Source organism: Monodon monoceros, unplaced genomic scaffold, assembly GCF_005190385.1.
Source record: "Monodon monoceros isolate NGI ecotype Baffin Bay Population unplaced genomic scaffold, NGI_Narwhal_1 Super_Scaffold_6, whole genome shotgun sequence".
Lineage (NCBI taxonomy): Eukaryota > Metazoa > Chordata > Mammalia > Artiodactyla > Monodontidae > Monodon > Monodon monoceros.
Window position 1 is genome coordinate 12,545,276 of NW_021703783.1, and position 14,967 is coordinate 12,560,242.

General features: G+C 38.8%; 1 protein-coding gene across 4 annotated transcripts in view; it reads left to right on the forward strand.

The window, feature by feature from the left end:
* Nucleotides 1-14,497, forward strand: part of MGST1 (microsomal glutathione S-transferase 1) — a 21,012-nt gene extending 6,515 nt beyond the window's left edge. For 3 of the 4 annotated variants that reach the window (XM_029205306.1, XM_029205304.1, XM_029205305.1), the window contains exons 2-4: nucleotides 254-401; nucleotides 2,600-2,694; nucleotides 13,890-14,497. In XM_029205306.1, the coding sequence (XP_029061139.1) occupies nucleotides 276-401; nucleotides 2,600-2,694; nucleotides 13,890-14,136 (468 nt within the window). In that variant the 5' untranslated portion in view covers nucleotides 254-275 and the 3' untranslated portion in view covers nucleotides 14,137-14,497. Of the gene's footprint in view, nucleotides 1-7; nucleotides 402-2,599; nucleotides 2,695-13,889 lie in introns of those variants that run through there. The other variant, XM_029205303.1, reaches the window with a different exon arrangement.
* Nucleotides 14,498-14,967: the final 470 nt, after the last annotated feature.

Below are 14,967 nucleotides of genomic sequence, written 5' to 3' on the forward strand. Positions count from 1 at the left end.
GCGGAGCACAGGCTCCGGACGCGCAGGCTCAGCGGCCATGGCTCACGGGCCCAGGCGCTCCGCGGCATGTGGGGTCTTCCCAGACCGGGGCACGAACCCGCGTCCCCCGCATCGGCAGACGGACTCTCAACCACTGCGCCACCAGGGAAGCCCTACCCGAGACATCTTTAAGAACAGTGTGGTTAATGCTGCAGTGTAAGCACATCGAGGGTATTTGTCCGCTTTTTCCTACCTTGTCTAAAATTCTTTTAAGATTCCAGACCAAAACTGAAACAATGGTCGACCTCACGCAGCTAATGGAGAATGAAGTATTCATGGCCTTTGCCTCCTACACAACGATTGTTCTTTCAAAAATGATGTTCATGAGTACTGCAACTGCATTCTATAGATTGACAAGAAAGGTAAGACATCGGAGGCAATACTTTCTTTTAAGAGTTGAGATTCTGGAAAGCAATTTTCTTAAATTATTTTTTGTAAAGCCCAGTGGCATATTGTCTAATACTGCAAATGAAATATGCAATCGTTTGGTACAGGTGGTTCTGATATATTTATGGAATGGGTGCTTTTTCCTAGAAACTAGTAAATAGTTTTTTCATTGTAGCTTTTACCTTTTGTCATGCCACTTAGCATATGAGATTTCTGGAGTATCAAAGTTTTCAAGGAAACTTTTTGTGATTCCGAAGTTAATTTTGCCTACTAGAGTTTAGAAAATAGTCATTTCCTAGACAGTGAACTGGTGTTTTTCAGCTCTGTTACAGGTCAAGGATGTGCCTTTGGGGATAGAATTAAAGTTCTTATTATCAGCAGAACCTCTTATGATTGGGATAAGGCATTTGAATTTTGTGTGGTTATGAATTCTTAAGTGGATAATATTTCTACCCATCATGATAAGAATGATTTTTTTAAAAACTGGAGGCTTGGGGAAGGTGGTAGAAAGTTTTTGAAACACATAACCTATATTCAGGCAGGGTTTATGACAACAGTGATGGGGGTAAAGCAAAGCTACATTGACAAAGTTAAATGCTCTTCATTGGTGTGGTCCCTGTGCCTATTCAGCAGCTTCTTTCTGGAAACCATCATTTCTCTTTTAGTCCCTGTCCTGAGTTTTTGTCCTCCAGAGCCTTGCTTTTATCTAGAAGTCACGGTCCTTCCTAAGGTATTTCCTCATTACTGTCTTGAGGTGTCATTTCTTCCCAGGGATATTTGCATTTTAATGGGGACACATACCCACATGTTTAACTCTCTAATGGGGCAAGGTGTTAGAGCAGCAGGCTATAAAGTGGCTGCTACCACCAGATCCACACTGTCCTCTAGAAATGTCATGGCACCAAGGATAGCAGAAATGTTGCTTGTCTTAAAAGGAGAAGGGAATTCCAGTTTGTGGAGTGCCAGTGATATATGTTAGGAGCCATGACACTCTGTGTGTGTGTCAGATCATGGAAGCATTTTACATAATTGTTAGCATTATCATGTGAGATGAGCATTACTGTTCCCATTTTATAGATGAGGAAATACAAGTCAGAGAGATTAAGTAGCTTTCCCAAGGTTACACACCAATAAAGGGTGAGGCTGAGATTCAAATTCAGATTGGTTTAAATGAAAATCTCATGCACTTTACGTTGTAATACCTTTATTTACTTATTCGAAATGTATTTATTGAACATCCACTGTGTGCCAGGCAATTATTTAAGGACAAGGCAGACAGATCTGACCTCAAGAACTGATACTGTATCACACTGCTGCCCATCAGTTCTCCTCAACATCTTTACCTGAAATAAATGCTCATGTCATATTAAGAAAAATATTATAATATTTATGACGTTCCTCAGCTTAAATTAAGGCTAATTTTAGAGTTCCTGTTTTTCTTTATTATATATTATTAAATACTGGGACATACTTAAATATTTTTAAATGCATGTTTCAAGTTTCAGGGAATGGGGAAATCATTTCAAACATCATCATAATGGCAGGAAGGAGTACATGAAATACGCCCTAGAACATGTCCTTGGTGTTTATAGGAATGCGATTCAACTTCTTATATTTCACTGTATTGTTCAACACAAACTTCTAGTTAATTCAGAAAAAGAAAAGAGGCACACATATCCTAACGAAGTACAAAATACTTTTCCTGCCCCTCACTCTTTTATGCTGCATGCCTGTTCTCTGATATCCTTGGCAAGTAAACTTATGACTTTCATATGAGCCAACCAGTTAGAAATATTAATACTCTTGAGGGCAAGTGCATCAACATTACTGTAAAAAAATGCCAGTTCACCGTAATAGTCAATGAGGGCTTAGAATTATGCTCTGTTTGTCCATTTTTGCTTCCTTTTTGCTATTTTTATACATTGGTTTTTATTTACGTTATTTATGCTTCTCTTAAAATTTGTTTTTACACTGTTAATAAAAATTCAGATTTTAAGAAGAGATGCTTTCTGCTACCCCTGGGTTTGATCTATTGCTCCCATTTTTTTTTTTCATAATGGCCAACTTGGATGCCTGTATTTCCTTCCATTAAAATGTAAATAACTTATCAGATACAGTTACCCCCATGTTACTTGGCATTTGAAATAGGTTTTTTCCTCGTTATTTGGAATAGGTTTTTGCCAACCCGGAAGACTGCGCAAGCTTTGGCAAAGGAGAGAATGCCAAGAAGTACCTTCGGACAGATGACAGAGTGGAACGTGTACGAAGGTGAACCCACTGTCTCCTGAAATGGTTTACTTGATCAAAGAATTTTGGTATCAGAGTTAAGTGAGGATGTTGGGGTCTTGAAAGAAGGAAGAAAAGTCGGTCATTTTACCTAGTCCATATAATTATAGAAAATTAGCGATCTAGATGTCTCCCAACTATCACTGTGATTACACATATTTCCAATTTAGCTTTTCTGTGCACTTTGTTGGGGTTAATGACTTTGTTCTGTGTAGGGATTTATCAAAAGTAATGACAGGTAGGAGGTGAAATGAGGGTGGTAGATTCTTGCAGTTTTTGTCATCTTTCTCCAGAGGTGAAACTGTTAGCTTGTGTAAAAGGTTGAAGAACTAGGTATTTTCGCATAAGATTCAAAATATGAACTTGGGAAATCTCTCCCCTTCCAATCTCTCTCTCTCTCTTCTTTGTAGATATTATGTTTAATATACTGAGAATGCAATGAACAATGAAAAGCAGTAAGCCAAGATACCATCTACACAGTTTCCTAATAATACCAGGAATATACTTATTTTAAAAGCACATTGAATTCTAGTTCTGGAGTATATTTCTTAATCCTTGGCATAAAGTCATGTAAATTGCAAACTTTTTTTCATCTTTACAGAGGTATTATTGACAAATAAAATTGTAAGATGGTTGAAGTGTACAATGTCATTTGATATATGTATATGTTGTGAAAGAATTCCCTCTATTGAGTTAATTAACACATCCATCACCTCACATATTTCATCTCCCCTCCTCTCTTTTTTGGTGAGAACATTTAATTTCTACTCCTATAGCAACTTTCAGTTATACAGTAACACAATACAGTGTTATAAGCTATAGTCAGCATGTTATACTTTAGATCCTCAGACCTTGTTCATCTTATGACGGACGATTCGTACCTTTTTATCAACCTCTCCATATTTCCCCCAACCTCTAGCGCTCTGGCTACCACTCCTTTCTGTTTCTATGAATTTGATTTTTTTCCTTTTGGTAGATTCCGTGTATAAGTAATACCATATAATATTTGTCTTTCTCTGTCTTAATTATTTCATTTTGCCTAATGCCCTCCTGTTTCATCCAAATGACAGGATTTCCTTTTTTTTTTTTTTAAGACTAAATAATATTCCATTGTGTGTGTGTGTGTGTGTGTGTATGGTTAGGTTGTTTCCATGTCTTGACTGTTGTGAATAATGCTGCAATGAATATGGGAGTGCAGACATCTCTTTGGGATAATGGTAGTTCTCTTTTTAATTGTTTGAGGACCTTCCATACTGTTTTCCATAGTGGTTGTACCAGTTTACATTCCCAGCAACAGTGTGGAAGAGTTCCCTTTTCTCCACAACCTGACAAGCATTTTCTATCTCTTGTCCTTTTCATAGTAGCCATCCTAACAGATATAATGTGATAACTCATTTTGATTTAGGATGATTGGTGATGTTGAGCACCTTTTATGTACCTCTTGGCCAGTTGGATGTCTTCTTTGGAAAAATGGCTAATGGGGTCTCCTTTTTTAATTGAGTTATTTTTACTTGTTTATTTGTTTTGGGCTATGGAATTGTATGAGTTCCTTATATACTTTGAATATAAGCCCTTATCCGATATGTGGTTTGCAAATATTTCCTCCCATTCCATAAGTTGCCTTTCAATTTTGTCGATGGTTTCTTTTGCTGAGCAGAAGCTTTTTGATTTGATGTAGTCTCATTTGTTTGTTTTTGCTTTTGTTGTCTTTGCTTTTGGTGTCAAATCTAAAAAATCATTGCTAAGGCCAGTGTCAAAGAGCTTACCGACTGTCTTTTCCTTCTAGAAGTTTTATGGTTTCAGGTCTTATGTTCAAGTTTTTAATCCATTTTGAGTTGATTTTTGTGTATGGTGTTAGATAGGGTCCAGTTTCATTATTTTGCTTGTGGAAATGTAGTTTTCCTGACACAATTTACTGCAGAGGCTGTCCTTCCCTATTGTGTATTCTTGGCTCCTTTGTAAAAAATTAATTGACTATGTATGGGTTTATTTCTGGACTCTCTATTCTGTTCCTTTGATCGATGTGTCTGCTTTTATGCCAATACAATACTGCCTGGATTACTATAGTTTTCTAATGTAGTTTGAAATCAGGAAGTATGATGCCTCCAGCTTTGTTTTTATTTCTCAAGATTGCTTTGGATATTCAGGGTCATTTGTGGTTTCACACAAATTTTGGGATTTTAAAAAAGTTCTTTAAAAATGCCACTGGGATTTTGAGAGGGAGTACATTAAATCTGTAGATTGCTTTGGGTAGTATGGACATTTTAGCAATATTAATATTAATTCTTCCAATCTATGAGAAGAGAATATCTTTTCATTTATTTATGTCTTTTATTTCTGTCATCAGTGTCTTATAGTTTTCAGTGTATAGATCTTTCACCTCTTTGTTTAAATTAATTTCTAAGTATTTTATTCTTTTTGCTGCTATTTTAAATGGATCGTTTTTTAAGTTTCTTTCTGATAGTTCATTGTTAGTGTATAGAAATGTAACTGATTTTTTTTCATTGTAGTTTTATTGAAATTTGAGCAAGAATTTGGCTTTGATATTCTCCAACAAAATATTTTTGTATATTGATTTCATATCCTGAGACTATACTGAATTCATTTATTACTTCTAACAGTTTTTGGTGGAATTAGGTGAGTGTTTTTAAAATAATATATCATCTACAAATAGAGACAGTTTTACTTCTTTCTTTCTGTTTTGGATGACTATTTCTTTTTCTTGATTAATTGCTCTGACTAGGATTTCCAGTACTATGTTGAATAAAAGTGATGAGAATGGGCATCCTTGTCTTGTTCCTGATCTTAGAGGAAAAATTTTTGGCTTTTCACCATTGAGAACCATGTTACCTGTGGACTTGTCACATATAGCCTTTATTACATTGAAGTACATTCCATCTATAACCAGTTTGTTGTGAGTTTTTATCATGAAAGGGTTTTGGGTTGTCAAATGCTTTTTCTGCTTCTATTGAGAAGATTTTTTTAAAATTAATTAATTTATTTATTTTTGGCTGTGTTGGGTCTTCGTTTCTGTGTGAGGGCTTTCTCTAGTTGCGGCAAGCAGAGGCCACTCTTCATGGCGGTGCGCGGGCCTCTCACTGTCGCGGCCTCTCTTGTTGTGGAGCACAGGCTCTAGAAGCGCAGGCTCAGTAGTTGTGGCTCATGGGCCCAGTTGCTCCACGGCATGTGGGATCTTCCCAGACCAGGGCTCAAACCCGTGTCCCCTGCATTGGCAGGCAGATTCTCAAGCACTGCGCCACCAGGGAAGCCCCTGAGAAGATTTTTATCTTTCATTTTGTTAATGTAGAGTATCACACAGGTTGATTTGCAGATGTTGAACTATCCTTGCATCCCTGGAATAAATCTCACTTGATAATGGAGTATGATGCTTTTGATCCTTTCAATTAAACTGTGTAATTTGTTTTGCTAATATTTTGTGGGGGATTTTTGCCTCGTGTTCATCAGGGATATTGGCCTGTAATTTTCTTTTCTTGTAGTGTCCTTATCTGACTTGGATATCAGGGTAATACTGGATTTGTAAAATGAGTTTGTACATGTTCCCTCTTTTATTTTTTTGGAAGAGTTTGAGAAGGATCGGTTGGGTAATGTATTCTTAGTTGGTAGTTTTTTTCTTACAGAACTTTGAATATATCCTCCCACTCTCTCTGGCTTGCAAAATTTCTGATAAAAAATTCTGCTGATAATCTTATGTGGGTTCCCTTGTATGAAACAAGTTGCTTTTCTCTTGCTGCTTTTAAGCTTCTCTCCTTGTCTTTAACTTTTGATAAGTTAATTATAACGTGTCTCGGTGTGGGTCTCTTTGGATTCATCTGTTTTGGTACTTTCTGAGGTTTTTGTAGTTGAATGTCTATTTCTTTCTTCAGATTAGGAACATTTTCAGTCATTACTTCTTTGGGTAAGTTTCTGCCCCCTTTTCAGTCTCATACTTCTGGTACCTCTGTAATGCATATATTGGTCTTTTTGAGGGTTTTCCAATAAGTTCCTTAAGCTATTGTCACTCTTTTTCATTATTTTTCCTTTTTGTTTCTCTGATGGATGAATTCTGCTGCACTGTCTTCAAGTTCGCTGAACTTTTCTTCTGCTTCATCTAATCTGTTGTGACCTCCTTTATTGAATTTTTTAATTCAGTCATATTCTTCAGCTCTGTGATTTCTGTTCGTTACTTTAAAAATATTTTCTATTTCTGTTGAAATTCTCACTTTGCTCATGCATTGTTCTCCTGACCTTGATGAGCATCTTATGACCAATATTTCCATCAGGTAAATCACTTATCTCTGTTTCAGTAAGGTCTGTTTCTGTAGATTTATCTTGTTCTTTTGTTTGGAACATATTTCTCTGTTTCTTTATTTTTCTTTATTCTCTGTGTTGGTTTCTGTGCATTAGATAAAACAACCACCACTCCCAGTCTTGAAAGAGTGGTCTCATGTGGGAGATGAACCTAGTCAATTAGCTTGAGCTCCTGGTTGTCTCTCAAGCCTTTGTGATTGTCCAAGCTGCCTTCTTTGTTTCTACTGGCTCCCAGATTTTGAGTGTGTGCCAAGACTTTTCAAGTGTTCCAAAGGGGAGGATCACAGTCAGCAGCTAGCTGCAAGCAGATTGGAGGCTGGACTCTCAAACAACAGCTGGAAAAGTAGGTAGTTAAGCCCCTTCCAGAGAGAAACTGGGATTTGGGCATTTTTCCTGGGCTCAGGTGTATAGCTGTGGGGAGAGATCTTGTACCTATTAAGAAACTGCTTCCTTGTTTGCTGTAGTCCTGTGGAAGTCATGAATGCAAGCCCCATTGGCTGTCAGAGCCAGGCAGTCCAGGAGCCTGTCCCTTCAGTAGTAGCTGCAAAAGTTGGGGTGCCAGAGGTGCGTACAAGCTCCTTCCAAGGAGATACTGGCAACTTGGAGTGGGCTAGAGGGAGAAGGTGAGGGATGTGTCTTCTGGCTTCTCCAGTCTCTGAGGAGGATTATAGCCAGCCCCTAGATGCATACTGAATTAGAAGCCTGACCCTCAGCAGCAGCTTTAAAGTATACAGATGAACGCCTTTTAGGGAAAGACTGGAAGATGGACATTTTTGCCTGCTCCCTCTTCACTGAGCCCTGGGGATGGCGGTAGCTGCGGCAAGTGCTTGTGCTTGTTGAGAACTGCTTCTTTGTTTGCTGTATTCCTGTGGGACTTGTGAATGGTAGCACCATTGGCTGTCAGAGCCAGGTGATCCAGAGACCCATCACTTGGGCTGCAGCCATAAAAGCTGAGGTGCAGATGTGTGTAAGCTCCTTCCGGGGAGATACTGGCGACTTGTTTTGGGCTAGAAGGAGAAAATGGAGCAGGTGTCTACTGGCTTTCCTAGGAAGGATCGAAGCCAGAGCCTAGATGCAGGCTAACTGGGAGCTTGACCTTTAGGTAGCGGTTTTTAAAGTATGCAGGTGGATCTCTATCTGGGAAAGACTGGGAGATCGGCATTTTTGCCTGTTCCCTCTGTACGGAGTCCTGGGGGAATAGCTACAACAAGTCTCATGCACCTGTTAACAACTTTGCTTTTGTTTGCTATAGTCCTTTGGGTCTCCAAAATGCAATCCTCACTGACTTACAGAGTTAGCTGTTTCGGTGGGGGCCTGTTTTTGGGTGAAAGTCTTAAAGGTTGGGGCACTAAATATGAGGTCTAAACCCTTTTCTCCTCAGGGAGAAGCTGGGAGTTGAGAATTCCCTTCCGACTGTATGGTGCTGTTCTGGGGGTGGGGTTTATAGCAAGATTTTCTCAGCCTTTCCTTATCCATTTTGATGTGCGTATTTTCTCATTCTCTCAATGAGTAGAAGTTGCTCAGCTAGTTTCTGGATTTCTTTCAGAGGTAATTGCTCCATGTGTAACTGTCCATTTGTTGTATCTGTGGAAAGAGGGGAGTTCGGGAGCCCCCTCTGTCACCATCTTGGCCAGCCTTCTCCCCACCGCAAAATTTTTTATATTGAGATTCCATTGCCAATCCATTAGTTACCGTTTTCTAACATGTGAAACATTAAAGTTATGTACCGTCTTCATTTAGTATTTTCTAATGCTCATCTAAACTGGAGTACAATTCTAGACACATTTCACAGGATAAGCAAAATTATATAAAATTAAAGAAGCAGTGAAGAGTTTTCATAGCCATACTTAAACATTTAGATATTTAGTTTTGTGATGAATAGTTAAGATATGAAACATCATGAATATATTTGACTACACTTCTTCAATTTGTTGAGTATAAATAGATAATGAAATGGGGACTGAAAGAAAAAAATTTACTTCTGTAATTCATGTATCTGCTGCAGCATCAAATCCCTTTGGAATCTAGATCATATTTGCATCATCACTTTTGACTTCCTGGAAAGTCTGAAGCCCCTCCCAAGATCTCTGCAGATTCCCTTATGGTATATAGTCTCAAGATTAACCCAGTCTGCAATCCTGCATTTGTGCATGTTTCCGTATTCTATATTTTGTTAGGCTGGTGTAAACTTGGTTCTTTCCTCAACTCTGTCAACAAATCAAGTTAAAAATGTGATAAAAATAGACCTGACTAAATCAAGGTGCAGAGTTTACAGTATGGCAACACAAACATTTCAAGTTGTATGTTACAGTGCTCTGTCCTTCAGCATCCTCTCCCTGGGAAAGTTGCATTGTGCCCTTGTCACCTCACAAAATGGTCAGCATTACACCATTTTGCAGGCTGTTCTTTTACCCCATGTACTTCTCTGCTCCTCCAGTACCGAAATTTAATTTTTTTATTTATGCAAAAGTTTAATCTCAAATTATTTATCAAGCAAGAATGGCTTTTTCTAAGAGGAAGTCTATGCTAGATAGTTAGAATAAAATTTTAACTTTTGCTTCACTTAGTTATATATTTGTTAATTCAGCAGTCCTACTGATTAAAGTGGCCAGGTTTTTTTTTTGTTTTTTTGTTTTTTTGTTTTTTTGCGGTACGCGGGCCTCTCACTGCTGTGGCCTCTCCTGTTAAGGAGCACAGGCTCTGGATGTGCAGGCTCAGCGGCCATGGCTCACGGGCCCAGCCGCTCTGCAGCATATGGGATCTTCCCGGACCGGGGCACGAACCCGTGTCCCCTGCATCGGCAGGTGGACTCTCAACCACTGCGCCACCAGGGAAGCCCCAAAGTGGCCAGTTTTAAAATGGATTGTGTCAAGAATATGGATCTAAAATAGTCTCAGGAATCTCTCAAAGAATCAATGTGAAAGCTTCAAACAGTATCAGAGGAAAATTATATGTGTTATGATGAAAAAGAATAAAAATTAGAAAAGGTGAATAAAGCTTTGTGGAGTTATCAAAACCACTAAAGAGAAAGTAAGCAGTTTAAAGCTTTGTCTCATCCTTTTTGTGCATCCCTTTTAGGGAAGGTAATCAAATACATGATGCTAATCATGACCCTATGCTCATAAAATTGCCCAGAACTTGAAAGTGACAACAATTAGACCTTTAGTAGCATTAGTAAGTTTGAAAGGAAGATCAAAGTAAGTCTCACCTATGAAAACTTAGCAACAGGTATTTTATTGGGGGATTTTTAGATTCCTCCCCACTCTCCCTTCCCAGCCCCTACTTCTATCTCTCCTTGCCCATGGGATTGTATTTCTAAAGGAGAAAGCCATTATCTAAGCTGATCTTCTCATCAGGTTGTGCACAACAAATAAAATTTAGTGAGAATGATTGACCTTAGCTGTGAAAGGAGTCAGTGTCCTTGAGGAGGTGCAGCCACTGTGTGTCCAGCGCCTCCTGGCGATCAGACACTGGCTTTTCAGTGCGGCAAGAAAGAGAGTGTCCAGGAAAGGCAAGGCATCCAGTTTCCAGGTGTATTTTTTTGAGATCGGATCAGTCCCATCAAAAAATTTCCTACTAACAAATCTCTTTTGGAGATACTTTTCAGAGAAAGAGTTTCCAGAATCTCCACTTTGCATTTTTAACTTAGAATTTTTCTTTTTCATTACTTCCACATGTAATTATCACGTTATTTCTATTAGCATATTTCAGTGACAGGGACAGAACTTGGCTACAAAGGAAGTGAAAATTATGCTTTCAGGTATGCAATAGTGAGAAAATTAATACATTCTACACATATGGAACACTTAATTAAAAATATAAAGTAATATGTGTTGAAATGTCAAGATAAGTAGCCTAAAGTTAGTTATTTATATTCTGGGCAGACAGAAATCAGTGATGATTAGAAAACCTTTTACATTATGCATTTATTTAATCCTATCCCACCTCGTTCTAGAAAGAATTCAAGACCAAATGTGTTCCCTACAACAAGGTAAAAAGAAAGTTGTACGGTAATCAGGGCAGCTGGAGAAATACAGGGTAGCATTCAAAAGAGGAAAAGGGGGTTGGTACTTAGGAAGAGGAGAGATGTTTAGAATAGGCTATGTTCAAAGGTAGAGAATACCCCTTCACTGAAACTGTTCAGTGGAGTCCAGGTGATACTCGCTGGGGATTCTTCAAGGAACTGGGACATGGGCTAGGATTTGAGCCAGATGACTTCCCTTCTGGCCCCAATGCATGAAGAAGGAAGCATTTATTGAGAGATTACCGTGTGTGTCTCACGGTCACTTCTTTTATTGGAGTGCTGTAAAATAGCTTTAAGACTGGGTTCCTGCCCTTGAGGGGGTTTATAACTTTTCCTCTAAAAATAAGACCAACATTCATGTAGTTAGAGAATGATATAAAGCAGTCTCCCTTTAGATGTTAAGTCGTGAGGTACAGGGTATTAGTTCCTAGGGTATTTAAGAATATTTCATAAAGGAAGAAGCTGGAGAATGTGAGGAGAAGGAGAGGAGAGATCACGTCAATTTGGGAAGTTTTCTTTGTGGGAATTTGGACATACTGCTGCTGTATGCTGAGCATGAAGAACTTTGGGGAAGAGAAGGGAGCGAGCAAGTCTGGTGTGAAGCTCCTTTTGTAGTTGGCCATCCCCTGATAATTCTCAAAGATGTCTAGCAGCTCTGGTCCAGGTCAGGGTGATGCTGAGATCCGAGTGGTTCTGATCTGACTAGGAAGGTGTGACTGGTGCACCCTAAGCACAGGGCAGGGCTGATGGGAAGGTCAGCCCAGAGCGAGCTTGCCCCAAGGAGCACCTGCCTGAAGGAGAAGGGAGACAGGAACACAGGATGATGGAGGGGGCAGTAGACCCCGGTAGAAGGTGGTCACACGTAAAGATGGATGTCCACCAGGGATTAGATTTTGGTAGCTGTCTAGGAATGACGTGAAAACGAAGGAAGCTGCCCCTCTAGGATGAGTTCTGTTGTTTGAGCAGAGAAAGGGCTATGGTGGAAGGGTGATACTGAACTACAGTAGGAGCTGACTGGGAGAGTCGGGTAAGCACGTGCCTGGCTCAGGCTCTAAAAAAGAGGAGCATATAAAATAGCGTAAATTAACACAGAGTATGAGGCTCCATTGAAAACAGACCTTACTAGGACAATAAGGAATGCTATCTCTGAGACCATTTTGAGGGCCAAGGACAGGGAAAGAGAATTGAAAAGAGAATAAGATAAAGAGAGAGAGGGAAGCCAGAAAAAAATGGAGGGGCCAGTAAGGTCCAAGGAAGCCCTGCCTTTGAACTTCCTTCCCTCTCCCTCCACTGGAGCTCTTTACCCCTTATTGTCTTTGACTTTCTTCTCTTCTCTTTGCCAGTTGCTTAACACAGGCTTAGAAGTAAACACATTTCCACAGAGTCTCACCATTATAGGTCCTTTCCCAACTTTAAAACGTCTGTCCTTTTAGAATGTTGTGAAGGAGAAAAGTAACATGGCCAAGATGGGAGGTGAAGATATATCTGTGGTCCAGCAGGAGAGTTCAAAGGACCCAAACAAATACCCTTGGTGTAATTGGTGAAGCGGGCTCTTCTTTAGTAGAAAATAGTATCCCTGTCCTTTCTTGCCCACCTCACTCTAGTAACCCTTGGGTTGTTCCATGAAAGAGAAGGGATAAGAACTCCCCTGCCTTTCTGTCTTGGCTTTTATTCAGGAACAGGCAGTTGTTCATTTAAATCTTTTAAGACTGTTACTTACCTAGGTTACTGTCGCATTCTTCATACCTTTATGTTGTCATCATCTTTGTCAAAAAGGTGATGAGAAAGGATAATCTACAGGAAACAGGAGAAAGGAAAGGAGGGGAGGAGAATGGTGATCATTGAGCAGGCAATATGTAATAGTTATGTTTTTTGCTAAAAGAAAAGAGAGTAACATAAAACCAATATTTTTCATTTTGAAATATGTATCGATAGCTGATAAGCTCTATCAAAATCTCAATTTCTAGTCTAGATTCTTAAGCAGTTTTTAACTCTGGAGACTTGAACAGGAGTACCAGATTTTTGAAGATTAAGCAGGTTAAAAAAATGTCAAGTCAATAATACATGTGCCTTGTATTCAAGGTGCCATGAATTGGAGGAAAACTTGTGTCTAAACCATGCTTTCTGTTTTCTTATAGCTGTGGTATGAAATCCCGATCAAGGAAATATGTCTTTCTCTTTATTGTCTATCAATTTTGTGTATACTTTGCACTTTGCTCCATCACTACTAACTAATTCCTTTTGCAATTTGAGGATAGGTTGGCTAAATTTTTTCCCATGTTTGAAAGACTAGTTATGTATTCTGTTATATGGATGTGGAGAGCATGAATTTCTTGATATTAAATTGGTAAATTGATTCTTGGCAACCTAGTGGATTGGGTGAATGGGCAAGGGTGGTCTCAGGAGCCATTTTGCAGACTAGCACAAGTGAGGGAGGAGTCTTAAGATCATAACCAAAACGATTTTGTTCTTTTCGGAAGAAGAGTTTTTATAAGAAGAATCTTGAATTGCTGTTGTATGGACCTTAGAAGAAAAAATATTTTATATGTATAAAAATGGAGTGAGTTTTATTATGTAGATGCAGTTTTGATAGTCTTGAAAGTGCAAAAAGCCTTCTCTGTTGTATGTTGAGATACACTACAAATAAAAGAAACAAGATAACGAGACATTCTAAATAAGAGTCAAGTGGGTAAGGAAGCAAGGGAATTTGAGAGAAATAAAATGAATCTTACTTTGCATGTTTAAGATCCATTAACACTTCTATTTAGTTTCAGAAGAGAGGAAAAAATGAATATATTTCTGCTGATTTTGAAATTTGTGTTTTACAAGTCATCTTTTTCCACAGAGCCCACTTGAATGACCTCGAAAATATTGTGCCATTTCTTGGTATTGGCCTTCTGTATTCCTTGAGTGGTCCAGATCTCTCTACTGCCATCCTGCACTTCAGGCTCTTTGTTGGAGCACGAATCTACCACACAATTGCATATTTGATACCCCTTCCCCAGCCAAATCGCGCTTTGGCTTTTTTCCTTGGATATGGAGTTACACTGTCAATGGCTTACAGATTGCTGAGAAGTAGGTTGTACCTGTAAAGAGAATCATACAACTCGTCATCCAGTGATTTTCTAACAATTCTGTACTTCCAATTTATAACAAATACTTTTTAAGATTTTAAGTGGGAAGGGAGCAGAGAAATTAAGATAGGGAAAACCTAGTCTGAATATTAATGTCACCAATATCCTTTATTCTTTTTTAATATTTGCACTAGAAATTTAACATAATTTTTAGCTCTTTTGTCTTATTCTTAAAGTACTTTGTTTTAAATTTTGATTGTAATTTGTGACATTATTCAACATTTCATATTTTAAATCTTTAGAAAGAGTAAGTACATGTATGTTAAACTTGTATTTCAGTATTGCTGAAACTGGCATATGAAATAAAGAATTTAAAGAACGATTTCATTTGGTTTTATTTTTCCCAACATATTTTCAAAAGTTTCAGGGCTTCCCTGGTGGCGCAGTGGTTGAGAGTCCGCCTGCCGATGCAGGGGACACGGGTTCGTGCCCCGGTCCGGGAAGATCCCACATGCCGCGGAGCGGCTGGGCCCGTGAGCCATGGCCGCTGAGCCTGCGCGTCCGGAGCCTGTGCTCCGCAACGGGAGAGGCCACAACAGTGAGAGGCCCACGTACCGCAAAAAAAAAAAAAAAAAAAAAAATTTTCAATCCTACAGAAAAGTAGAAAAGTAGTACAATGAACTTCTATATGTCTTTCACCTAGATTTACCAGTTGTTAACATTTCCGCATATTTGCTTTAGCTCTTATCACTCAGTGTTTTTTCTGAACAATTTGAAAGTAAGCTGCATATACTATATCATGCATTTAAGATACTTCACTCCTAAATACTTCAGCATTTATCTCCTGTG